The 25,411-nt window shown below is 40.3% G+C and overlaps 4 protein-coding genes across 7 annotated transcripts; 3 read left to right on the forward strand and 1 right to left on the reverse strand.

The window, feature by feature from the left end:
- The first annotated feature begins 873 nt into the window (after window positions 1–873).
- On the forward strand, window positions 874–2,766 carry LOC141752924 (uncharacterized). Its single transcript, XM_074611195.1, has 4 exons — window positions 874–1,014; window positions 1,695–1,752; window positions 1,885–2,211; window positions 2,326–2,766. The coding sequence occupies exons 2-4, from the start codon at window positions 1,695–1,697 to the stop codon at window positions 2,421–2,423; spliced, it is 483 nt and encodes a 160-aa protein (XP_074467296.1). The 5' UTR covers window positions 874–1,014; the 3' UTR covers window positions 2,424–2,766.
- A 6,494-nt stretch (window positions 2,767–9,260) lies between these two features.
- bud13 (BUD13 homolog) lies at window positions 9,261–14,813 on the forward strand. Of its 2 annotated transcripts, none has more exons than XM_074611876.1 (10): window positions 9,261–9,450; window positions 9,627–9,714; window positions 10,608–10,692; window positions 10,779–11,051; window positions 12,049–12,353; window positions 12,467–12,575; window positions 12,737–12,875; window positions 13,329–13,510; window positions 13,607–13,688; window positions 14,372–14,813. In XM_074611876.1, exons 1-10 carry the CDS (start codon window positions 9,311–9,313, stop codon window positions 14,463–14,465), a joined length of 1,497 nt encoding a protein of 498 aa, XP_074467977.1. In that variant the 5' UTR covers window positions 9,261–9,310; the 3' UTR covers window positions 14,466–14,813. The 2 variants fall into 2 exon arrangements, with proteins under 2 accessions (XP_074467977.1, XP_074467978.1); XM_074611877.1 differs by having other exon boundaries at window positions 9,264–9,450; window positions 10,779–11,042.
- Window positions 14,814–15,831: 1,018 nt separating this feature from the next.
- Window positions 15,832–17,225, forward strand: snrnp35 (small nuclear ribonucleoprotein 35 (U11/U12)). Its single transcript, XM_074611878.1, has one exon. It carries the CDS (start codon window positions 16,363–16,365, stop codon window positions 17,077–17,079), a length of 717 nt encoding a protein of 238 aa, XP_074467979.1. The 5' UTR covers window positions 15,832–16,362; the 3' UTR covers window positions 17,080–17,225.
- A 690-nt stretch (window positions 17,226–17,915) lies between these two features.
- Window positions 17,916–23,817, reverse strand: LOC141753327 (uncharacterized). 3 transcript variants are annotated; one of them, XM_074611879.1, is made up of 5 exons: window positions 22,907–23,817; window positions 22,571–22,754; window positions 20,410–20,505; window positions 18,952–19,213; window positions 17,917–18,871 (listed from the first exon to the last, which is right to left on the reverse strand). In XM_074611879.1, the coding sequence occupies exons 2-5, from the start codon at window positions 22,671–22,673 to the stop codon at window positions 18,757–18,759; spliced, it is 576 nt and encodes a 191-aa protein (XP_074467980.1). In that variant the 5' UTR covers window positions 22,674–22,754; window positions 22,907–23,817; the 3' UTR covers window positions 17,917–18,756. The 3 variants fall into 3 exon arrangements, with proteins under 3 accessions (XP_074467983.1, XP_074467980.1, XP_074467981.1); XM_074611880.1 differs by having other exon boundaries at window positions 17,920–18,871; window positions 22,577–22,754; window positions 22,907–23,808; XM_074611882.1 differs by lacking the exon at window positions 22,571–22,754 and having other exon boundaries at window positions 17,916–18,871; window positions 22,907–23,816.
- Between the last annotated feature and the right edge of the window lie 1,594 nt (window positions 23,818–25,411).

Here is a 25,411-nt window from a genome sequence, read left to right on the forward strand (position 1 = left end):
AGGTTACTCATTCAGTCCAAATACAGTCAGGCAGATTGGAGACTCTGATGGTATGAATGTGAGCAATCTACCTGAACAAGTAACCTGTCCAGATGTTTTCTGAGCATCTGGACATCAGAGCATGCAGTACTGTGTGACTATGAAGTGGGTGAATAACTATTCCTAAGTTTACCTAAGAAAATGTTCCACTTTATTTAGACAACTTATTACTTTTTTCCCACACATATTTTCATCTATGTTGCTGCAGCATTTAGCGCTCTCACTCCAAAAAAGTGGACTTTCACTGAATGATCCATCCACTGAACTTCCCATGGCCTACCACTTTGAGGCAGACTGTGAATCTGCATCCAACCTTACTTTGTGAAATTCCTTTTATTGGCCTTATGGTGGCGACACTGAGCCATTTTACATGAGTTGGTATGACAGTGCTAGAATTTTCCAGGGGGTCACAAATTCACCCGTTGGTGATAAATACCGTGCAAACAGGATGTCAATAACATGACATATCTCTTTATTTTCTATTCAAATATGATGTAAGTTTTTACCATAGTATGTGTACAGTGCTTGTTAGACAGAGTGCATAACCAGAAAACACTCTAATCTCTGTGTGAAAGTCATTTATAATGTATAAGAGCAGCTTTAAAAGTGGGGAGACTCTAGAGAAGGGAAAATCAGGACAGTGGAGTGGAGCGCCAGAAATTAGACAAAAGGCGAGGAGAGGACCAGAGAGGAAAGGGAACAAGGTCATAACATAGTTACTAGAGAAATTGATGATGCTGACAGGGTTTTGCCGCCCTCCTAGTGTCCTCCGTCAGGCACTGCAGAGGAGAAAGACGAATCAGCGCTCTCTGGTCCACCCTCATCCCTCCCACTCTCTTTCTCCTCTCTGTATCGCTCCCACCTCGTCTCAGACGTGTGATGCTCTGCAGTGCTACACATTGAAGCTGTTTATCTCTCCCAGCCGGACAAGAGCACGCAAGCAGGAGCTGCTACATCATCCAGCCCTGACAGGAGGTAAGATTCCTCACAGATGTTCAGCTACAGCTCGGGGGGAATAGATATGAGCGCTATAAAGTCATATCAGGGAGACAAGGAATGTGCTAGAACATGGAGGTACCCAGGGCATGATAACAGAAAATACTTACGTGCAGAGATGTGTAAACATTAGTCTATAACTTAACATTCAAAATTCATCATGTAATATTAGACTTTGGATACTGATAAATGCAAAACTGTGACAAAGGCATTGGAAAAATGTGAGGAATAGTATAACAAACAGGAAGGAGAAAACATCTTTCACTCTGAATCATGTCCAGTCATTGGGTTGGGCCACAGGTGGGCTTGGATCAAGTTCTGGAGGCAACTAGAGGACATTTACAGCCGTTTAGATCCGAGCATCTCAACCTTGTTGTGACCCAAAAGTCATGTTTGCTGTACCAACAGATTTTGTATTTCTTAATTAGTTTCCCTTGGTATGTTTTTGTTGTTTTTTGTTTCCGTATATGAGTTTACAATATCATGACCTCACCCAGAATGACCTCACAACCGCCTGGAGAGCGCAGCCTGCTGGTTGAGAAGCTCTGACTTAAATGGATCATAACTCAATTGGGTGTGTCACTGCAAAACAAGTGCGTGTTTACGTACGTTTATTTGCGCTCTTTCTAATTTGCTTTTCTCTTCTTTTTTTTCCAAAGATGGACGGGTGCTTTTCCATCATGCTCAACTCTCTGTTTGTTTTTGGAGTGCTGGGAGGTGAGAATACTAAATATTTCTTCTCTGGTATCTGGATATTCTGTAAAAAAGGCTTATAATAAGGTTTCAGATATATATATATATATATATGCTCTCATCCCCTCTGCGTTTCTCCTCTGTGTTTTGCTCCAGTGTTGCTGATCCCAGCAAAGTGCGATCGGATATTGGTGTGCCTTGAAGATGACAACGACCTGAGAGTGGACTGTCTGATCGAGCCCAAGCTCAACAAGATCAACAGCTATGAGTTCTCTTGGTCCAATGGGACCAGAGAGTCCGTCATTAACACTAATGTGTCTGGTTCAGTAGCAGAAGGCCAGTTCAAACACAAAAGCTATGTGGTGGAGCTGGAGCCTCACGGCTACAGGATGACCCTGGATGACTTCACAGACAAACTCCCACACAACACCACCTACATGTGCAAAATATCTAAGGACCTTGCCAGCGTCAATGTGGAGAAAGGTAGGTGGATTGACTGTGTGTATGTGGATCTGAGGGAGTGAGAATAAGTGAGTTGGAGACACATTCGAGAGGATTTTTTTCAACTGTTTGCATCCCACTTTTCTTCCTCTGCAGAACATCTGGTCCCGTGTTCAGCCGTGAGCATGTTCCTGAAGAGCTCCTGCTCCTGGATTGTTTGTCTGCTGCTCTTCTTCTATCAAACACGCAGCTAAAAAAAACATGCAAGCTTTGTGCTGGCACACCCACATGTAATCACGCCTGTATGCATCTGTCCACATCAATAACCACAATCCACATGCTGATAAGATGTTGTCAATAGCTTGCAACTATGTCTCTCTTTCTCTTGTTTCCCACCCAAGAGCACGGAAATAGCATTAAAATGTTTCCATAACCCTCTTTGACCAGAAAGAATGAAGATGACTCAACAGAAACGTTAAGAGCTTTTTGCTGGAGAGGCACAGACAGCCGTATGTGTACACTGAGTAGCTTGTCATGTAAATATTACTTTGGAAGCGGCAGCATTTGTTTTCAATAAAGGGACACTATTTAAAGTGAGACATTGGTTTGTTTTGAATTCAGTATTCTTAATAGTGGGACAGAACTGGTACACCGAAGGAAATAATTACGTCCGACAGGAGATTCCACTGCTTTTTAAAGCTGATTCGTGCAAACAAGCTCCATCATGTTGGAGAAAAGTGTTTCTAATGTTAATGATGACAGCATCATTAGAAGTACAACTAGGGCTGTCCATCAATTAAAATATTTAATCGAGATTAATCGCACATCTCACATTTTGTATCTGTTCAAAATGTACCTTAAAGTGAGATTTGTCAAGTATTTACACTCTTATCAACATGGGAGTGGGCATACGTTGATTTCGTCCCCTTGCATTTCCTCTGGCTCAGGGAAGCTTCAGATCTACACATGTTGCTGCTTCTCATTAACTGTGTGTTTTTGAAGCCCTGATCTTGATCATGTCTCTACTAGGGCTGTCAATTGATTAAAATATTTAATCGCAATTAATCGCATGATTGTCCATAGTTAATTTCGATTAATCACAAATTATTTGCACATGTTTTTATCTGTTCAAAATGTACCCTAAAGGAAGAATTTTGAAGTATTTAATACTCTTCTCAACATGGGAGTGGGCAAATATGCTTGCTTTATGCAAATGTATGTATATATTTATTATTGGAAATCAATTAACAACACAAAACAATGACAAATATTTTCCAGAAACCCTCACAGGTACTGCATTTAGCATAAATGTGTGCTGTCTTGACTAAGACTTGCCCCAAACTGCATGTGATTATCGTAAAGTAGGCATGTCTGTAAAGGGGAGACTTGTGGGTACCCATAGCATTTTTGAATTTCCCTTGGGATCAATAAAGTTACTATCTATCTATCTATCTAGAAACCATTTTCATTCACATATCTTGAGGTCAGAGGTCAAGGGACCCCTTTGAAAATGGCCATGACAGTTTTTCCTCACCAAAATTTAGCGTAAGTTTGGAGCGTTATTTAACCTCTTAAGCTAGTATGACATGGTTGACCAATGGATTCCTTAGGTTTTTCTACGTTCATATGATACCAGTATCTTCACTCTAGCTTTAAAACTGAGCCCGCTACAACCTAAAAATCGCAAGTTGCGTTAATGCGTTAAAGAAATTTGTGGCGTTAAAACTAATTTACTTTGACAGCTCTAATTGCAACATATGCATTTGAGGTTTTCTGGTAAGCGTACAGGTTACAGAGTTCTTAAGCTTTTCTACAGTGCATGTAAAAAGTATACACCACTTCACATGGTTTTGTTCAACAACTTTGAATCAAAGTAGATTCAATGTTGTTGTTTTTTACACTGATCAACTGAGAAAGACCCTTAAAATGTCAGAGTGAAAACAGATCTCTACAAAGTGATCTGAATTAATTCCATATATAAAATACAGAATACTTGTTTGCATAAGTATTCACCAACTTCAATAAGACACACCTAAATCATCACTGGTGTTGCCAATTGATTTTCACTAGTTAAGTTGAGATCACCTGTGTGTAGGCAGGGGAGGTTAATTGATTGCAGTAGAAACACAGTATTGTGGCAAAACCTCAACTGTGAAGACAAAGTATCACTTCAAGCAACTCTATGAAAAGGTGATTGAAAAGCACAAGTTTGGGGACTGATTTCAAGTCACTGAACTCATCAAATTACTGGAAAGAGTATGACACAGCCCCTTTTATCACATAAATCAGGCTAAAGTGTTCAATTTCAAAGGAGTGGTCTGGTCATGACATTTGCTGCTCACGGTTACGATCCAAAGAGGCAAAAACTATTCATTTGAGACCTTGTGATCTTGTACAAAATGTATTTTTTTTTTACTATAAACTCTTATATATAATATTTACACAAATTCCATCCCCACGGCCAACAATTTGTCTGTTAAAGTGACATTATTAGCCCTTAGCTGAGCTTCTCTCATCCACTCAAGCTATCAAGCGACATAAAGCGAGAGATTGGAGATGTCCGACATGTCAAATCTTTGGCAAACGGAATGCTAATGGTGATCTGTAAATCACCTGATCAGCAAAATAAAGCATGTAAGGTGAAGAGATTATGTGGCAAGAATGTAGAGGGTTTTATACCCGGAGCCTGTGGTGCTAAAGGAGTCATTTACAATGTGTCTTCAGAGATCTCGGAGGAAGAGTTGAAGGCAAATTTGAAGGGAGGGACAGTGATCAAGGCTACTCGCATGGGAAAGAACCATAGTGGAGAGAGAAGAGAAAGCTCAGCTGTGTTACTGACATTTGAAGGAGAGTAGCTCCCAGAGAAAGTTATTCTTGGATATATGTGTTTCCGCTTGAAGGAGTATCAAAGACCACCGTTAAAATGCTTTAAGTGCCAGAGATTTGGCCATATAGCAGCAGTATGTAACGGACAGCGGCAATGTGGGAAATGCGGGGAAGATCATGAGATTAAAGAGTGTAATGGAGGGGGAAATCATGTGGCGGCATTTCGAGGATACCCCTATCATGTCAAGGCTGAGCTCGTACAGAAGGTAAGGAATGAGAATAAGGTGTCATATGCAGAAGCACTGAAAAGAATTGAGGGAGGTAACAAGAATAATCACACAGCAGGGCCTGTGAGGTAGCAGCCCATGCACTTGACAGTACCGGATGACTCAATCTTGGTTAAAAAGAAGCCATTTCTTGCCTTTGTATCTGAGGCAATGTGGAGAATTAAGTTAGTGGCAAAAAATAAGTCAGATGTCGCAAGGTAGTTAGTTGCAGTGGCAGATAAATATTTTGGCATTAAAGACGTTCTCCCTGAAACATTATATAAGTATATCCAAGCAGGAGTAGCTGGGAGGCAGCAAGGAGCCAGGACAAGGATGAATCAGATGAGCAGTTCCAAGTTACTGATGAAGATAAAATGGATAGCTAAATTCCTAATTATGTTTTATGTCCTGCAGTGGAATGCTGGGAGTCTAGCCAATGGTCAGGAATTAAAGAGATTTGTGGGAGCATTTACTGAGAAACCAGATCTAATATGTGTACAGGAGACTTGGCTTAAACCACAATTAGATTTTGTAATTCCAGGATATGAATGCTTAAGGGCAGACAGAGCAAATAGAACTGGGGGAGGGTGTGCCACATTTCTTAAGAGAGGATTGCAATATAAACTGGGAAAAAAAAGTTTGGAAACTTGTATTTGGTCGATTATTTTTCTGTTGTTACAATGCTAATTGGCATTGTAGCCTGCAATGACTGCCCTTCACCGTCAGGCCTGTTTGCGCTGGTGTCGACAACACAGACAATGGAACCTGAACATGTCGGGGAAAGTCATGTTCAGTGATGAGTCCAGGTTCTGTCTGCAAAAGTTGGATGGCAGGGTCAAAGTATGGAGACGACGCGGAGAACGCTATGCTGATTGTTGCACCGATGGAGTAACAGCTTTTGGTGGGGGCAGTGTCATGGTGTGGGGAGGCATATCCCTCACTGGCAAAACAAGGCTTGTCATCATTGAAGGCCATCTCAATGCTGTGAGATATCGGGATGAGATTCTGCAGCCAGTGGCGATCCCATATCTCCACAATCTGGGAACTAACTTCATCCTCCAAGATGACAATGCTCGCCCCCACAGAGCCAGGGTTATCACAGACTACCTCCACAATGTGGGAGTAGAGAGAATTGAACGGCCTGCCAAGAGTCCAGACCTCAACCCAATTGAAGACTTGTGGGATCAGCTTGGGCGTGCTGTACGTGTTAGAGTGACCAACACAACCACGCTGGTTGACCTGCAACTAATCCTGGTTGAGGAATGGAACGCCATCCCACAGCAACGTGTGACCAGGTTGGTGACCAGTATGAGGAGGATGTGCCATGCTGTTGTGGCTGCGTATGGATCTTCCACCGCTACTGAGGCTCCTGACGGTGTATTAAATGAATAAAGTGTAAAATAGTCGATATGTCTTGTTTGTTCCTTGTTACTGATAGAGAGTTCAATCATCCAATCCACCAAACAACTCTAAACAAGAGTCAATAACAACAGGAGTATACACTGTTTACTATTGGCAGAGCATTTTGGCAATTTTTTCTTGGGCGCTACCCACATAATCAGTTGTGCTACTCATCCCACAAATGCATGATCCTTACAAGTTGGACATCATTGTGAAGGTAAATAAACAGGCTTTCGAACGATGTAAAATCCAATGCCAATTAGCATTGTAACAACAGAGAAATAATCCACCAAACATAAGTTTCCAAACTTTTTTTTACCAGTTTACCAGAGTTGAGATTAACACCGAGTTGGAGTGTGTGGTTGTAAAATGATGGTCTGCGCAGGGCAAGATATCTGTTGTTAACCTCTACAACCCTGGATTACAGCTGGAGGAAGAAAAACTGGAAAGTATAATGGATAAAGTCGAGCTACCTGTAATATGGGCTGGGGATTTGAATGCATATAGTGCAGTTTGGGGGAGTAAAACACAAGACAGAAATGGAATTGTGATGGAGGATTTTATAGATAGACATGGACTTGTAGTATTAAATGATGGTAGACCAACATGGTTCCAGGTTAATAGAGCAGCAACATCATGCATAGATTTAACAGTCATGTCAACAGAACTTGCGTCAGTGGAGTAATGGGATATAATGGACGGGTACACATTGGGAAGCAATCATGTTCCAATATTGAGCAGGTTTGGGAGGACGCTAGTAAGGGAACAGGATAGCAGACCAAAAACAAAAAGATTGAATTACTCAAGGGCAAAGTGGGAAGAATTTAAAGAGAAAACTCAGGCAGAGGTTGGAAACATAAGTAGCGAGGATGTAGATAGATGGAATAGTTCACTCTGTGAAATGCTAACAGTAGCTGCAGGCGAGTTCATACCAAAAGCACATGGTCCAAAAGAACGTCCTATCGTTCCATGGTGGAATGATGCATGCAATAATGCTGTACGTGATCGAGACAAAGCATACAGGCGACTGAGAAACAGCCCTCTGGAGAGACATGCAATTGAGTATAAAAAACTCAGGGCAAGGGCCAGGAGGATTATAAAGAAAGCAAAGAGGGAAAGCTGGGGCAAATTTTGCAGTACGTTAGGGCCACAAACGGAGGTTAGGAAGTTGTGGGCGTTGGTGCGTCGAATGGCAGGGGTATACAGGACAGCCGAAGTGCCAATACTACAATTTGAGGCGCAGGAAGCAGTTGACAGCAAAGCTACGGCAGACATGCTGGCTAAAGCATTTAAAACAGCACACAGTTCAGAGAATATAAATTCAGAAAGTAAAAAGAAGAGGGAGGAAAAGATGAAAAATTAAAAGTTAGGAGTAAGAGTTTAATACAGCAAGGAATAGCTAAACTGGCAAAAGGAAGGGAGGGAGGAAACAAAGGCAGGTTTTACTTCTCAATACAGCCAAAACTGAGGTAGGCTACACATTATTTACAAAGATGGGCAGAAGGGATAGCACAGCAATACCCAGGTTGAGGCTGGGTCACTGCGAACTAAATCATGGGCTGGCACTGGTTGGTAAGCACCCAGATGGAAAGTGCATCTAAGGAGAGGCAGAGACTGTGAGTCATGCTCTGATGGACTGTACCAGATATCCTGCAGAAAGAAGCCTCATGCAGACAGAACTGTCTAAAACTGGCGTCACAGACCACTCGTTAAAATCAATACTCAGCACGGAGAACAGCGAAACAACAAAGGCTGTAATCGACTATCTTAGTCGCACAGGACTCTACATGAGGATTTAATCCAACCGATGCCGATCTACAAATGACCTGTGGACGGCAACAATACGCCTCTGGTGCATCTAGTCTGCCGCAAATTCCAAAAGAAGAAGAAGAAGAGCTTCTCTCATATGGTATTTGACCCATGGATGTAGATTTGACCGACTTTACTGAATTGGCGTTCTTTTTTTCTTTTTTTTTATATTTTATTTTCCAATTTTTTAGTTAACCAAATATACAAAACATACAAAACAAAAACATGGCTCCAAATTCCCTCCCTATCCCACCCATATACAAACTGAAAAAGAACCATACTCAAAAGGAGTAGGTTAGTTAGCGATCAATTGAATTAAAAAGGATATAGAAAAAACTAATTAAATACACAAATGAAGAAGTAAATCATAAATAATGCAGTGTTCTGACTTATTCAATGACTATTAATGTATCAAGTCTAATAATTTTGTTATATCAAATCCGATATAGGTGTTGGTAAGGAGTCTATATAGGTTAAATAGGGTTGCCAAATCTTCAGAAAGGTGTTGTATTTACAGAAGCCATCTAGATATGAGGAGATGGGAATCAGACTTCCATGTAATTGCTGTACACTTCCTGGCGATGCATAGAGCTATTTCTAAAAACTTTTTTTGAAAGTTTCTTAAAGGTGTATTTAATGACTGTGAAATTCCCTAATAAGCAAATTTGAGGATCCAATGGGAAGGTAAATCCTGTATGTCTTGTCATAATGTCAGAGGAGTCCTGCCAAAAGATGTTAAGTTTTGTACATGACCAGGTGCAATGCAAAAACGAGCCCTCCTCTGAATTGGCGTTCTTGACCCTCGGTGCTCTCCGTAGTTTCCGACAACACAAGCAAAGATGGCCGCTTCAACTGGCAGCAGTAAAGGATCAGAGCTTTCTAAAGCTGAGTATCTAAAACGTTATTTATCCGCTGACGAAGACGCCAAGAAGTCAAAGGGGAAGCTTAAAAAGAAACGTCGTAAGGTTCCTGAGAAAGGGTGAGTCGGCGGGAACGTTTTAATCCAGCTGTTGTCGGGCAGGTAGTGTGTGTTTGTGTTAGCTGTGAAGCTACCTGAGGTCGCTGTTGCTTAGCACCGCGTTGCCGTAAAGTCTTTATTATTGAATGACAAGTGTCATCTATGTACTTAACTCACCTTTACTTCTCTTATCAAAGACTTACGATAGTAGACGATGACATAGACTGGAAACAGATGGCCGTAGAGGAAAACGAGGATGAAGAGGACGAAGAGGAAGCTCCAGTGGTAAGTGCAGTTTAACGTTAGCTAACGTTGGCTAGCCTGTGTCAAGGCCTGTAGAAGGAGGCTGGGACACGCGTCATCAACGCGTCATAACCTGGGGGTACCACACATGCGCAGTAGAATCTGGTCTGCACTCGCCGAAATTGAGCCAATCAAAACGCAGCTTCAGTTACACTGCGCATGCGTTATACCCCACTTCACAAGACCAGTGACCCAGCCTTCTTCTATAGGCCTTGGCCTGTGTCCATTCATTCACACGAAGTTATTAGCATCTTCATGTCACTTTAGCTGTACACCTTATGAAACATGCCGTGTACTCTCAGTGTAAACATGTATTTCTGTCATTTTCTTCGGGGAATTACGGGTTTATAATATGGTTTGTGATAAAAAATTCAAATAAAAGCAGTGTTTTGGTTAGTTTGGCTAAATGTAGAAAAATTCAAGATCACTTCAATAATGCATCACTTTGGTAAAAGACAAGTAACATTATCTTGAGATAGAAGTGGGCGATGTGAATAGAAACCCCTATCATGACATATGTACTTTTAAATGTTAATATAAATTGCGATCAAGACTGAAAACAACCATTATTTTCTCCATAAATCAATCAGTCTAAAATAAAATTGCTTATTTAGTCTGACCAACAGTCCAAAACACAAAGATATTTAATTCTGGAAAATCAAGATATGTCATCACATTGATGCAAAAATCATACAAATATTGCCTGAGGCAGTCCTAATCATTGATTTACAACACTGACTATAATGATCTAATACAAGCAGAGGTGTGAAAGAGATAGCTAGAAGACATGGCAAAATCTATGATGGTTATCAAATGTTTTGTCATATTGCCGAACCCTCCTCTTGAAACTTAATTTCTTGTGTTTGTCTACTGAGATTGCTGAGATGATTGATGATCGACCAGACGAAGTGAAACAGCTGGAAGCTTTCAGAACCAGCAATAGATGGAAAGTGATCGGAGGTAACTGGTATTTGTGAACGCAGCAAAGAGAATATTTGTCTGTACGCTGCACAAGCTTATTTACTTTGAGTCTCCTTTCCCAATAGCTGATGAAAATGAAGACGAAGAAGAAGGGGAAGGAGGAGAGTCTCAACATCCAGAGTCTGTGGCATCAAGCAGGAGTCGCCATGACTCTCCAGACACATCCCCCCAAAGAAGAGAACGTCATGACTCCCCAGACATATCCCCTCCCAGAAGAGGTCACCATGACTCCCAAGACATATCCCCTCCTCGAAGAGGTCGCCATGACTCTCCAGACTTGTCACCTTCTAGGCAACGGTCGGGGAAATCGGGGAAGGCACAAAGTAAAGGTGAGAAAGGTGATGAGAACACAACAACCAGAACACCCTCCAACATTTCTATACAGTATATTACCATATTAATTTATGGAAATATATTGGAAAGATACCTGTACTGTTGTGTAGAGTTTTCCAGGGATGACGTATCTTTGTAGGCCAACCAGGAAGTTAGCATCGCCCTGGTTCCCTCGGCAAAAAGCCAATGGGATTTTTCCATTGGGTTTTGGATTATTGCAGAAAATAAGCTCTGTGGCAAACACACATTCATGATACTTACATGTTTTCTTCATCAAGATAATCTTCACAAATGAACACCACCTTTAGGATTTTTGAAGTATAAATGCAATCGCCAGAAGTAAAAAGCTAACGTTAGGCTATAAACGAACTACTCCACAGTTGCATGAGCGCGATTATACACAACGAGGCTGTAAAGGCGGGCAAGTCAGTGTGATGACGTTTAGTAGTCTCATTTAGCCACTTGTTAGTAATCGGCTTTTTTAAGACACATTAAGGCTTCAAAATTCACGAGTAGGATATTAACTGACGTATTTTATATCGTAGAACAAAGCGTTAAAATGTCTTAAGCTGGTGTTAACCACAGACCTTATTTCAGGCATCTAACTAAAAACCCATTAAAAAAAACCATTGAATTCCAAACGAGGGAACCGGAAGTGCTAAAATGCTAACTCATTTCCGTGTTTTAGGACTCATGAAGCACTCTATTAAGTTGTCTATTTGATGTCCATCATATTTGATTGCTTGATATTGGAAGGTCTAAATGAAACATCTTTTATTTATTATCTTATAATATTGTATATCATGATTCATAGTGTAGAAAATTAAATTATATAGTTACAGTGAACTGTGATAAATCATAAATCATCCATATACTGGCCAGTGTTTTTACTGTCATCCCCTCACAGTCCCTAACAACTTCTTTCACAGGAGAAAAGTACTTTTGGTTTAAGTGTTTACTTATATCAACACTTCACTAAACAATTTATTATTTATTTGTCAGATTCTTCCCCCGTCAGAAGAAAGCCCGCCTCATCGTCATCAAGTAAAAAACGTTCACCTGATCCTCATCGGTCACCACTGGCAAAGAGGGCTCCGAACAGGCACGATTCAGATTCCAACCAGTCACCTCCCCGAAAAAAGCCACTAAAGGGAGAAGCTTCAGACTCTGACCAATCTCCTCCAAGGAGGCACTCAAAAACAAAACGAGGCTCTGATTCTGACCAGTCGCCACCCAGGAGGCGGCCGCGGAGTGGAAGGGTCTCAGATGAAGATCTGTCACCACCTCGTAGGCCTGGCCAGTCACAGGTGAGCAAAGAGAAGTTCAAAGAGTGATATGAAATCGTATTTGTCTGACATTGCTGCGTGTACGCAATGTCCAATTGATCAGGTCCGTGCCGTTCTTCCTGTTTTGTTCTCAGGATCCAAGGATGCTGTCTGGTGGGACGGCAGGTCTGGTTTCTGTAGATGTTTTAAGGAAGGAGCATGAGGAGAACCGACGCAGAGAAAGAAGGAACCAGCCACTGGAAGGTTGGCACAGCTTTTCTTTTTTAAGATGCTTTTCCTTTGTTTTTGCTATGATCCATGCATATTCCAAATGTCTTTGGTCATAGTTGATTAGTTCTTGTACAGTTCAATGATGCAGTCCTCATTCAGATGACATTTTATACCTATTTTCCTGCTATTACTAGATGAATCCCGCAATGCCCAGACGGTGTTCCGAGACAAAAGTGGTAAAAGAAGGGATTTGGATACGGAAAGAGAAGAAAAGAAGAGGAAAGCTGGAGAAAAAGCAGCAAAAGATGAGAAATACGCTCAGTGGGGGAAAGGGTAAGTGTGCATAACATTTTCACACATTAAAAAAGGCTACAGAGTGTGATTGGGACAACATAAAGACTTGAAATGCGTGCGCTGCCTGCAGCCAGCACACCGCGGAGAAATGTTGGTGTTTGTGGCCTGGGGGTATGTGTGTGCGCTGCCCACCGTCAGTGACGGCTACTCCGTCACATCGTTGTACCGTAGTTCTGCCCCTCTCAACTGCGACCAAAAAGTTTAACAAAGTCAATGTAATAAATAGTACTTGATAATATTTGTGTGATGGTAGTTATTACTAAAACCAATAATAATCGAATGCAGAGGCAATTATGTAATATGATAAAGAGTAGATATATTTATATAGTCTTACAGTTACAACCGGCCCTTTGAGGGCAACCATAATGCTGATGTGGCCAGGGATGAAATTGAGTTTGACATGCCTGATTTAAACCCAACGTGTGTTTATAGGTTGGCCCAGGGCCAGATGCATCAGCAGAAACTTGAGGATGCAGTGCATGAAGCCCAGAAGCCACTAGCACGTCAACGTGATGACGAGGATCTTGACCGCATGCTGAGAGAGCAGGAAAGGGAGGGAGATCCGATGGCTGCGATGCTCAGACGGAAAAAGGACCGCAATCCGAAGACACAAGGTAACACATGTTTACCTTGTTTCCCTGAGTTTATTGATGCAAAATGGTTGTTACCACTTATATTAAACTGAATGTCATCTTCTTTTTGTTTTGCAGACAAACCTCGATATAAAGGCCCACCACCACCTCCAAACCGCTTCAATCTTCTACCAGGTTATCGCTGGGATGGATGTGACAGGTACTGTGTGTGTGTGAGTCTGTGAAAGAGGGACTAAAAGGGATGCGTTTGTAATGTGATGTAAGAATTTGACCGTATGTAATTCTTTTTAACACTTATAGCACATTTGTAGTTTATACAATTCTCTTAAAACTCATGCGGTTGCATAAGTATGTGCACAATGATCATGAACCTGATAGGGAGCTTTACCGAAGGTTTGCTCTGATGCATCAAATCAAAGGAGTTGAAGCTGTGATTGCAGAATTAAAGATACTGTGAGGGACTTTTAACTGGTTATGAAACAGTATCAGTTTAATACTGATACCTGTATATGACCTACATAAGTAAACGTGACCATCAGCAAGAAGATTGGCTATTTCTATATAATTATTATTAATTCTTCTCGTCGGTGCCACCGGGTTGGATTCCACGCAAAATCTGACGAAATCATGCGGGTTCACCAGATACCCCTTCAGCTCAGACTCCAGCGGGGCCTTCGGCGGCGACTAGCCCACCGAGTATAGACCTAGATCCGGCTTCACTGCCGCCCTGTCAGACCCTGCTGCAGTAAAATGAGAGGTTTTCTAAAGGGACTTGGCAACACTACCGCTTTTGTCCACAGGGACCACCAGAATCAACAAAAAAAAGAATGTTCCCCGTAGTAGCTTTAACAGTGGAATTTGATGTGTGTGTGTGTCTCATAGGTCGAATGGTTTTGAACAGAAACGCTACACGCGAATTGCTGATAAAAAGGCCGGCCAAGAGGCAGCCTATAAATGGAGTGTGGAGGACATGTAATGGCAATCGGAAACTGATGAATCGGGAGCGGATTGAAAAGCAGGATGGCTAATCCATAGAATTAGACAGAAGACGGAATATCTAATCCATGCTGTTAAAACAACTGCAGAGAAGACACATCTACTCAACAGAACTGACTTTTTGAAATTACATTTTGAGAACGATTTTGTTCACTTTTCAAAGCTGTCTGATACTGTACAATGGATGTCAGATTTTAACAAAGTGATAGACCACAAAAATAAGTGTACATAGCAGTGAAGTGACAGCATCTGTATTATTTTGTAATAATTGAGTCAATGTGAAGCCAAAACAGATGTTTTTCACTGTTTTATTAAATAATGTTTTTGTAATGTGTTGTGCCCTGTGTCAAGTGTTCACATACAGCAATGAAATTTGGAATTTACATGAACCGAGTTCAGCCATTCCATATTATGGAGCTTTTGTGTACTGAACAAAATATAGAATAGTTTTGGAAGTATTTAGTTATTGGATAGGATTATTCAGTAGACATTGAGGGCATTTAAACAGGTTTATATAGTAAGTGGACCTTTTGGGTTTATTATTTTGTCTTTTTTTTCAAGGACAAGAATGAATTTCCATGCTTAACTTTTAAGCCAATATGGACATGTCCTTAACCCTCATCCTACCAATTTATTTAACTTACAAGGATTACAGACTGGGGTCCCAAGAATAAACTACTGTAAGAAACAACCATCACAGCAAAATGGTAACTTATTTCTTCTCAAAACGTATAAGTTATGTAATTACTGTCATCTGAAGAAAAAAAAAATCAAACTGAAATTGTTAATAACTGTACATCTGTCTTTATTTACGCACAATTATCAAGGACAAGTATCTTGAAACCGCGTGTCTCCATTGACTAGCCTATTTAAAAGGTATATCAAACTTAATTAAGTTCACACACTTTAATGTGCTTACTTTTTGATAGAGTAGCCTAACTACAAGCCAAGTATACCTTTCTGTAGGAATATAAGGCAAGAATACTTAATTATACTATTCTTAAGTACATCTCGATTAAAACATTAAGTACAAGTAGGCCTATAAGCCAAGTATACTTAGACTTTTCTTTATACTTGTCAGTATGAGCGAAGTATACTTAGACCTTTCTGTATACTTGTCAGTATAAGCCAAGTATACTTACACTTTTCTGTAGACTTGTTAGTATGAGCCAAGTATACTTACACTTTTCTGTAGACTTGTCAGTATGAGCCAAGTATACTTAGACCTTTCTGTATACTTGTCAGTATGAGCCAAGTATACTTTGACTTTTCTGTATACTTGTCAGTATGAGCCAAGTATACTTATACTTTAGTGTATACTTGTCAGTACTCATACTGAGCCAAGTATACTTAGACCTTTCTGTATACTTGTCAGTATGAGCCAAGTATACTTAGACTTTTCTGTATACTTGTCAGTACTCATACTGAGCCAAGTATACTTATTTATACTTTTGTTAAGTATATCTCTGATAAGTACATAAAAAGTAAACTGAAAGTATACTTTCTTATTTTAAGTTTAAAATAAGCATACTAATAGCACACATGAATACACTTTTGGTCTGAAAGTATACTTTCTTATTGTATGTTTAAAATAAGTATACTAATAGCACACTTGAATATTTTTTTTGGTGAAGGGTAAGTAGGAACCTTTTAAAACATGACAGACTAGTTTCACTACGGAATGTTTTTGTTGATGCACGCCTGACTACACGCTACTTCCCGTTTGGGTTCCTATCGAAGGAGTAAACATTCAACAGCATCTATATGTGGGTTTGTAGCTAATTATCGATTCATGTAGCGAAACAACCGCCCGGAAACTCACAGAAGAAGCTCCGGTGTTGCAGAAGGAGACATCTGTAACTGAATTTTGGGTAACGATGGCTGAGTGGAGCCCGATAGCGAAGGTGTATGACCCGCTGAAAGCTGGCAGCATCGACGGCACGGACCTGGAGCCCCATGACCGCGCGGTCTGGAGGGCTATGGGTGCCCGCTACAAGCCCAACAAAGGCGTCGTCGGAGACCCGCTGCTCACCCTGTTTGTGTACCGTCTGAACCCGCAGACAACAGAGGACAAACTGCACCAAGTGTTCTCCAAGTACGGAGACATCCAGCGGCTCCGGCTGGTCCGGGACATCGTCACGGGCTTCTCCAAAGGATACGCCTTCATCGAGTACAAGGAGGAGCGGTCTGTGGTCCGGGCCCGCCGGGACGCCAACAAGCTGGTGGTGGACCAGCACGAAGTGGTTGTGGACTTTGAACAAGAGAGGACCCTGAATGGATGGGTCCCCCGGCGGCTCGGCGGAGGACAGGGAGGGAAGAAAGAGTCTGGGCAGCTGCGGTTCGGCGGCAGGGACAGGCCTTTCCGTAAACCCATCAACCTCGGGGTCGGTCCGGTGCAGGACTGGGGAGGCAGTGGTGGTGGTGGAGGAGGGAGGGAGTGGGAAAGACAAGGGACGAGAGACAGAGAGGACCGAGACCGACACAGAGAGGCCGAGTGGGGCAGCAGAGGCCGGAGAGATGACCGGGACAGAGGAGGCAGAGAGAGGGAGGACCGCAGATACGGAGACAGGAGCAGGCACCGGGACAGGAGATGATGAAGAACCTTAAACTGGGGCGGCCCGGGTTCGAATCCGGCCTGTGGCCCTTTCCGCATCCACTCTCTCTCTCCCCCCTTTCCAAGACTCTATCCACTGTCCTGTCAATAAAAACGAAAAAATGCCCCCAAAAAAAGAACCTTAAACTGGGAAAAAGAAGTTGGGAAACGTGTGTTTTGGTGAATTATTTCTCTGTTGTTACAATGCTAAATTGGCATTGTATTTGACATCGTTGGAAAAGCCTGTTTATTTACCTTCACAATGATGTCCTTTACCTTTGCAATGTTGTTTTTACAATAGAGATGTTGTCCAGCTTAAGTAAATAACTCAAGCTTGAAAGGCAGGATCTGCAACTTAATTGACAAAATGCCATTGTTTTTATTCTACATCTAAGTGCCTGTAAATCAGATTGAATCTGTTACACATTTTTTTTCTTTTCATAAGTATGACGATTCAGTGTCTGTTTTGAAATCTGAGGTATGTGTATTACAGTGTTGAAACTGTGTAAGATTTCCTACGGTGTAGCCTCTCTATGACGTGCATGTTTTTACAGATGAAGGTTTTTGGAGCATCTTACTTGGTTAAACACCACCGATGAGGGTTTGTGCAACAATGACTTTAGGGAAAAAAACAAATAAACAAAAAATAATTCTTTAAAAAATTGCGTAACTCTCCTTGTTCCTAGTCTAATAATTGCTAAGATTTCTTCTATTGTTAATTTCAGTAGCATTTTGCTCTGTGAAAGAAGCCATTAAATACATATTTTTTTTCTATTCTATATATAACTTTGCTACTAGCAAGTTTGCTGTGTAACTGTAATGCAAGAAATATAGCTTCAACCAAAGGTAAACGTCACCAATTTGAATTCTAAACGCAACTCCGTTAGTTCCCATTAAAACTAGCCAATGGGGCGGCTTTTTCTGTTTTTTTCAGACATTTCAAAAGCACAAATTTGTGATTGAACTTTCATGCTGTGTTTGCAAGCAAAATATTACAAAAATGCATGAAATCATGCCCAGACAAGCATATCTTTGAGTCTCAGCTCAGATGTTTGACCCCTGCTCCTGCACATTGAAGCAGATCATGTTTCAGTTATGAGTCACTGGGTGGAGTGTTTTTCTCTCAAGCTGACCGCAAGTCGGTCTGAAGTCATCAATATGAGATATTGAATGTCTGGTGTTAGCATTAGTTCATTCATTCTTATCCAGTGACTCCATGCACCGGACACATCATCAGTCCATTAGCTCATCAGCTTGACTTGCTGCTGGGAAATTCATCACTTGTTGCCTGAGAGGAAGCTAAGTCTGAGAAGAGAGTTTGTCCTTAGTAACACTAATGGACAAAAGCAATTTAAGAATCTGATTAGAATTGAGTGCATTGCAATTCAGCTATCTGAGTCAGTATCAGCCCGAAATCTGATTCTGTATCGGTGCATCCCTAATTTCTAAACTGATGAGTAAGATTAAAAGTGATGCGTTATAATGTTATTTATAAGATAAGACTGTGGAATTGATGCAAAGACACTCACAAAACTGGCATATTTATCACTGGTTTAGAAAATCATGTTTATTACTGTGCACTATGATTATAACAAGACAGGATCGATAGCCATTCGATGGAATTAGACATTTGCTGCAGTTGGAAAAAACTGAGCATTATAATGACGTTGTTTGACATTTATTTATTCATGTTTGGTTGTCTGGACGAGGCCACTCTCAGCCTCCCAGCAGATCTGGGATCCATGACGGGCCAGCCAGGGTAATTCTCTCTTTGCACTGTGCTAAAGTCGATCCTGTGAACCACAAACAAACAGACACTGATGAGCTGCTCTCTACATTCAGCTGCGGTTGGCTGGGATGTTGACAAACTCACCTGAAGGCAGGGTTGATGCCGATGTTGTCCGGCTGTGGGAAGGCAGGTGTTCGCCTCCTGCGGCAGGAGGACGGAGGAGGGAAATCCTTCTGATACTGAGACTGCATCTCAGTCGTATCTTGTTCATTTGTCACTGCTGTTTGAACACGGTTGCCCTCCTGCTCGTCCTCCCCTGGTTTACAGCTTCCTCTTCCTGTTTGTCTCGAGGATGTGGGATGAGAACGTTGGAACTCCTGCTGTGTGTTTGAGGTGATGTGGTCTCCTGAAGGGTAATCATAACGTTGGTGAGGGTTTCATTTCATACACAGTAATGAAATATCCCATCTTTCTGTCTATGGAGGCAACATCTGGCATTGGTAAAACCCCTTTTAACTTTTTAACTCTTCTACTTTCTTAATCAAAGGCTTATAATTCAGGCTAAAAGTGTGTTCTTATAATATGGTATCTGCTGTCCTAAATATGTTATTATAAGTAAATTAAGCCTGGAGAGAACCATCTTCTCCCAGCGTCATTCAGTGGCACCATATACTAGTCTTCCTTCATTTCGATTCAGTTTTTGAATATTAAATTGCCATACCATTTTATGACCCTATAATGCAGGGGTGTCAAACATACAGGCCGCCAAAGGGTCCAATCCGGCCCACTGGTTGACTTTGCACAGTGTAAAAATTGCAGAGAAGTCATTAATTCCAATTTTTCGTTGGCACCACTATCAGACTCATTATGTCGGAAAATACAAGAGCATGGCAGGAAAACTGAGACAGCAGTCAGTTTTTAGTTGTAGCTGAGATATCAGCGAGACATCTCAGGTGGTTCATCATCTCTTTTGTAAATGGATTATTCGTTCATTGTTTTCAGAATGTACTTGTAATTCTTTACACTAACAGGAAGAGGGAATTTGGAGGTGTTATTTATAGGTTACTATGCAATGGTTTTACTGGTCCGGCCCACTTGAGATCAAATTTTGCTGTACATGGCCCATGAACTAAAATTAACGTGACACCCCTGCTATAATGTCACATCTTAATATCAATTTTAGACTCAGATTTACATTTACATTCAGAATGAAGGCTACACCCTCATTAAATCAGCCAGGACTTTGCTGGCAATGTTTAGCAGTTAATAAAAATGTATTTAGATCCGTAAAATCTAAATTTGTTTTCCTTCTTTTAACCTTATATGGATGTTTTTCTTTTATATTGGAGGTATTCATTATTGTATTATTATTGTTTCATTATAATGGCGGTGTTTAAATGAAAGAACTCAAAATCTCACTTTCCTAATCTTTGCCCTCATACACACAGCCAAAACCTTCTCCAAAACACACACATAATATATCCACTGAACACAACACTCTACCTGGCATGCCTATTTACAGCTCTGAAACTCTCATTATATCCACACGTACACAACTCACGGCTTATCTTAAAACAGATAAAATGAGTGTAGACTGCAGACCTTTGTCTCTGTCTTGCTGTGAGTCGGGTCTAAAGCAGAAAGCTTCTCGTGATGTGGTCTCCATCTTGGCGGGAGTGTCCGGGTAGAGGAGAAATCCTGGGGATTACCAGAGAGGGTTAAAAGTGTGCTTTAAAAGTGCCTGACTACAGGAAATAATGAGGCACTTTTAGAAGTTAAATTTAGTTCTTGTTTTCAAATTCCTTTCTTTTTAACAAACTACTTTGGAGTAATTCCCTTTAACACATCACAGCTGGATTAACATCACTTAACAATCAAGTATTTTTATTTTAGTGTGTGAGCTGGAAAAATCCCTCAGGCCAATAGACTATCCTCGTTAAATATGGTGATGTCAGTCGTGGCTCCTTTAGGCTCATTTAATTTGAATGCTGTAAAAATAACTGCAATGACAATGATGCTCTATCATCCACACTGAACCGATATCTGTGATGATAATTAGGGCTGTCAAAATTAACGCAATAATAACGTGTTAACGCAAATTCGTTTTAACGCCACTAATTTCTTTAACACATTAAAGGGACTATTTGTAACTTTCAGAAATGCTTCTTAACAGCGACACCTGTGGCCGTGAAATCAACGAAAGTCAGCGTCGGGCTCGCGCTTGCTCACTCTCAATATACCTGAACGAGCATCACTCAAAACAGTGAGGCGACACAAGTCAGCTAAAACCACAATATCACTCTATATTTCAGCTGCTTGGCAGTAATGGTAGCTGATCTGACGAAGGTCTCTCCATGAACATGATTTAGATCTGATCCTAGTGTTGGCTTTTCCTGCCTAAGTGCAGGCTGAAGCAGCGGCGCTCTGCAGCGTGTCTCCCTGCTCTCTCCTCCCGCAGCCGGAGAGAGCAGAGGAGACACTGGCACCCGGTCGGTAACGAGAGGGTAACGTTACTATCTAAGGAGCTCCGTCACTTCACAAGACACGGGAAACCTCTGTTGGTCTGGAGGAGCTGCAGCATTTTTTTTCTGAACAAACGTCCACTGTGCATTCACTAGATATTCTCAGAGCTAAACTAACTCTTCTGCAGTGAGGAGTGAGCACGCGTTCACGTCTAGAGGTGGAGCGAGCTGAGAACGCGCGCGCTCTCTGAGCGAAGGCAGGCAGGCAGAGTTGGAGAGGCAGCGGCCACACGCGAACGCGCATATGTGAGCGCGCATGTGGGACGACCCGCTACATTTATGCGCGTACAAAGTTACAAATAGTCCCTTTAATGCAACTTCTGGTTTTTAGGTTGTAGCGGGCTCAGTTTTAAATTTAGAGTGAAGATACTGGTATCATATGAAACTAGAAAACCTTATACTAGCTTACTAGTTCTGAAGGAGGCTAAATAAACTAAATTTATGCTAAATATTGGCAAGGAAAAACTGTCATGGCCATTTTGAAAGGGGCCCCTTAACCTCTGACCTCGGGATATGTGAATGAAAATGGGTTCTATGGGTACCCACGAGTCTCCCCTTTACAGACATGCCAACTTTATGATAATAACATGCAGTCTGGGGCAGGTCATAGTCAAGTCAGCATACTGACACACTGACAGCTGTTGTTGTCTGTTGGGCTGCAGTTTGCCATTGTTATGATCTGAGCATATTTCTTTATGTTAAATGCAGTACCTGTGTGGGTTTCTGGACAATATTTGTCATTGTTTTGTGTTGATAATTGACAAATCTCCCTTTAAGGTACATTTTGAACTGATAAAAAAATGTGATTAATTTGTGATTAAATTTTGATTAATTGCGATTAACTATGGACAATCATGCGATTAATTGCTTTTAAATATTTTAATCGATTGACAGACTTAATGATAATAATACAATGTTTTATTTTTGTCTATATGTCTTCAGAGAATTGCTCTGAGATTGAAGCAAAACTACATAAATAGTGATAAATTTGGATATTTATAATGGGAACCTACATACTACTGTATATCTACTTATAATCTATTTACTCAAACCTTTCATTGTTCCAGTTGTCTTTTATTTCTTGTCATTGAGGCCACATTTATTTGCAAAACACCATGAAGAGCACTTATCCTGTCTTGAACCACAATATATTTGAGCAACAAAATAATTAGGGTCCATTCAATTTGAGAATCTCAGAACATAACTCTCATGTCTGATGCTGGCACAGAGGAGCAGCAAACCTTTACCTGCCACTGCCGGCGGTTCCCCCCTGTAGGGTCGACTACGCAGAAAGAATTCATGGTGGCGACGGGGGTTGCGCAGGTTGGCATTTTTGATAAACATTTGGTCTTTTGGTTCCTGGCTGTGCTCTGCTCTTGGCACCACCAGCTGCTCTGAATCTTTTGCTGTCTGGTGCAACAAATGCTGTAAAAAATAACCACCGGTTTGGTGAAGTCAGTAGTAGAAAGTAGACACAATTATTGCAAGCCTTAAAAATATCACAATTTGTATGTATTTCAAATAACAACCAGTATAACACCTTAACACCGAGGAAAGTTATTTACCGTGTTGCTTACCTTTCATGTAGAAAAAACACAAGTTGTGGCACAATTCAGCAGTGTTTCCCTATTTACTGTCTACATTTCTCTGTACTGTGTGTATGTGTGTAAGGCTACATACAGAGCTACTTAAAGCTTGTTTACTGCAGTAGTCATGGTGTTCAATTCTTCTCCAGTGAGTGACAGATACAGTAGTTACCAACTGAGACAATAAAAGCAGCCTGGGCCACCAACAGAGAGCTGAAACATGCAGTATGAAAGGTTTCGACGCAGGGTTGATTTAACTTCTCAGCGAGCTACAAGTGGTGTCTAAAATGTCATGTCTTGCATCAGAGACTCACATAATGTACAGTAGAGAGTATAATAATGATTAAAGAGTTGTGTATAGTCACTCACACCACGCTGTCAAAAAGAGAAAACATGTTGTCTATTCAGTGGTTGCCCTGGAGCATTTGTCCAGCACTCAGCAATGCACTGAGCCTCCCAGTGTTCAGCTGGCATGAATCCCAACTGTTTTTCTTTCACATTAGAGGGCCTGTTTTAGCCTGTAACTTTTCACGATAGGGAACTTTATACTTGCATATAAATCATTTTAACCTAATGTATTCCAACATATTCTGTGATGAGAATATTCCTGCAGTCACTTTCATTCATAATATAATACTGAATAGATTACTAGTTTATGTGTGTTGATTGAAGGAGGCAAGCCATAGTTTATATTCTGCAACAGCTCATAATTAGGTAAAGGGTAAGATCTTATCTTTAAAAAAGCAAATCTCATTCATGATTGATGTATCCACTTAAATCACGTACAAAAGACCCTGCACAAAAACAATAGATACCAATTTAAAAACCTAAACTTGCAGTTAGATGTTTTCTTTGTCTACATTTTTATGAAACTTACTATTATCACTCAAGGGAATCACACCATCTCCTATTTACCGTATATCTTAATTTTTTTGTCTCCTGGACATTTTTTGATACACTGCAACAATAAGAAACACAATTTAAACTTCAAAATGTTCAGCTTCTTAAGGTGATGTATGCTTCCATTCAAAATGTTGGTATCTTTTATAGCTTTTAAAACTTTCCATTTGGTTCCCATTGAAATTAATTGGTTGAATGGTCAATTGGTCATAATTCAAACTCCTATAACAGTTACACTTCAAGAGATACAACAATTGTTTACAGTGGCTTACAAGTCAACACTTCAACTGACATCATCTTTCAGTTTCTACTCTGAACTGAGACTTGAACTGAATGACTTTAAGGACTTACCACTTGACTGACACACCCTGCGTCTTTTATCACTCAACATTCAGCTGACATTTCAGTTCTTGCACTACAGCTTCAACGACAACTCTTCAATTCCTTTCAGCACTTGCACTTTGCCTGACACTTAGCTCTTCTCAGGACTTTCATTTTAGCTGCTTTTAATATCTTCAACTTCAACTGTTACTGCCATATATAGACATTTCAAAAGCTCCAACATTTAATAAGTTAAAGACATTCAATAATAATAATAAGTATTATTATTACTGTCATTGTTATTGTTATATACATATCACAGATGCAGTCCAGATTATTATTATTGTTATTATTATTGTTGTTGTTATTGTTATTGTTATTGTTATTGTTATATACAGATCAAAGATACAGTCCAGATTATCATTAATATTATTGTTATTATTATTATTATTATTAATATTAATAATTTTTCGTAAACTGGACTACATTTGTGACTTGTATATAACTGCCTCTGTGATCTGTATAACAATAAGATAGATAGATAGATAGATAGATAGATAGATAGATAGATAGATAGATAGATAGATAGATAGATAGATAGATAGATAGATAGATAGATAGATAGGTAGATAGATAGATAGATAGATAGATAGATAGATAGATAGATAGATAGATAGATAGATAGATAGATAGTAACTTTATTGATCCCAAGGGAAATTCCAGTTTCCAGCATCACAGTTCCATAGTGCAAAACATGTTAGTAAAAAGGCAGTAAAAAAGTTAGTAGTGCAAAGTACAAAGTCCAAAAAAATATACCAGATATAAAAATACAAGGAGATGAAGAAAACTGTTAAAAGTGAATATAGTGCAGGGTAACAGCTGTGATACACGACTATTAAAAATGTGAATATAGTGCAGAAGAGACTGTTAAAAATTAGTATTGTGCAGGATAACTCCAGTAGCTTAGTCTATGAAAGTGCACTGTGTGCATTATTATCTGATAACAACATTATAATAACAAAATCAACATATATAATAACAACATTATAATAATAATTATTATTATTATTATAATTATGTAATAACAACAACAATAATCATAATTATTATTAGTAGTAGAAGTAGTAGTAGTATTGTTATTATTATTATATACAGAACACAGATGCAGTCCAGATGATGTTATTCTCATTCTTATTATTCTTATTATAAGCTTTACACTGATTTCAGCACGCGCCAGCAGGAGTCTCCCGTTCCCATAGTAACAGGACTTGGGTA

This window comes from Sebastes fasciatus, chromosome 16 (assembly GCF_043250625.1).
Source record: "Sebastes fasciatus isolate fSebFas1 chromosome 16, fSebFas1.pri, whole genome shotgun sequence".
Lineage (NCBI taxonomy): Eukaryota > Metazoa > Chordata > Actinopteri > Perciformes > Sebastidae > Sebastes > Sebastes fasciatus.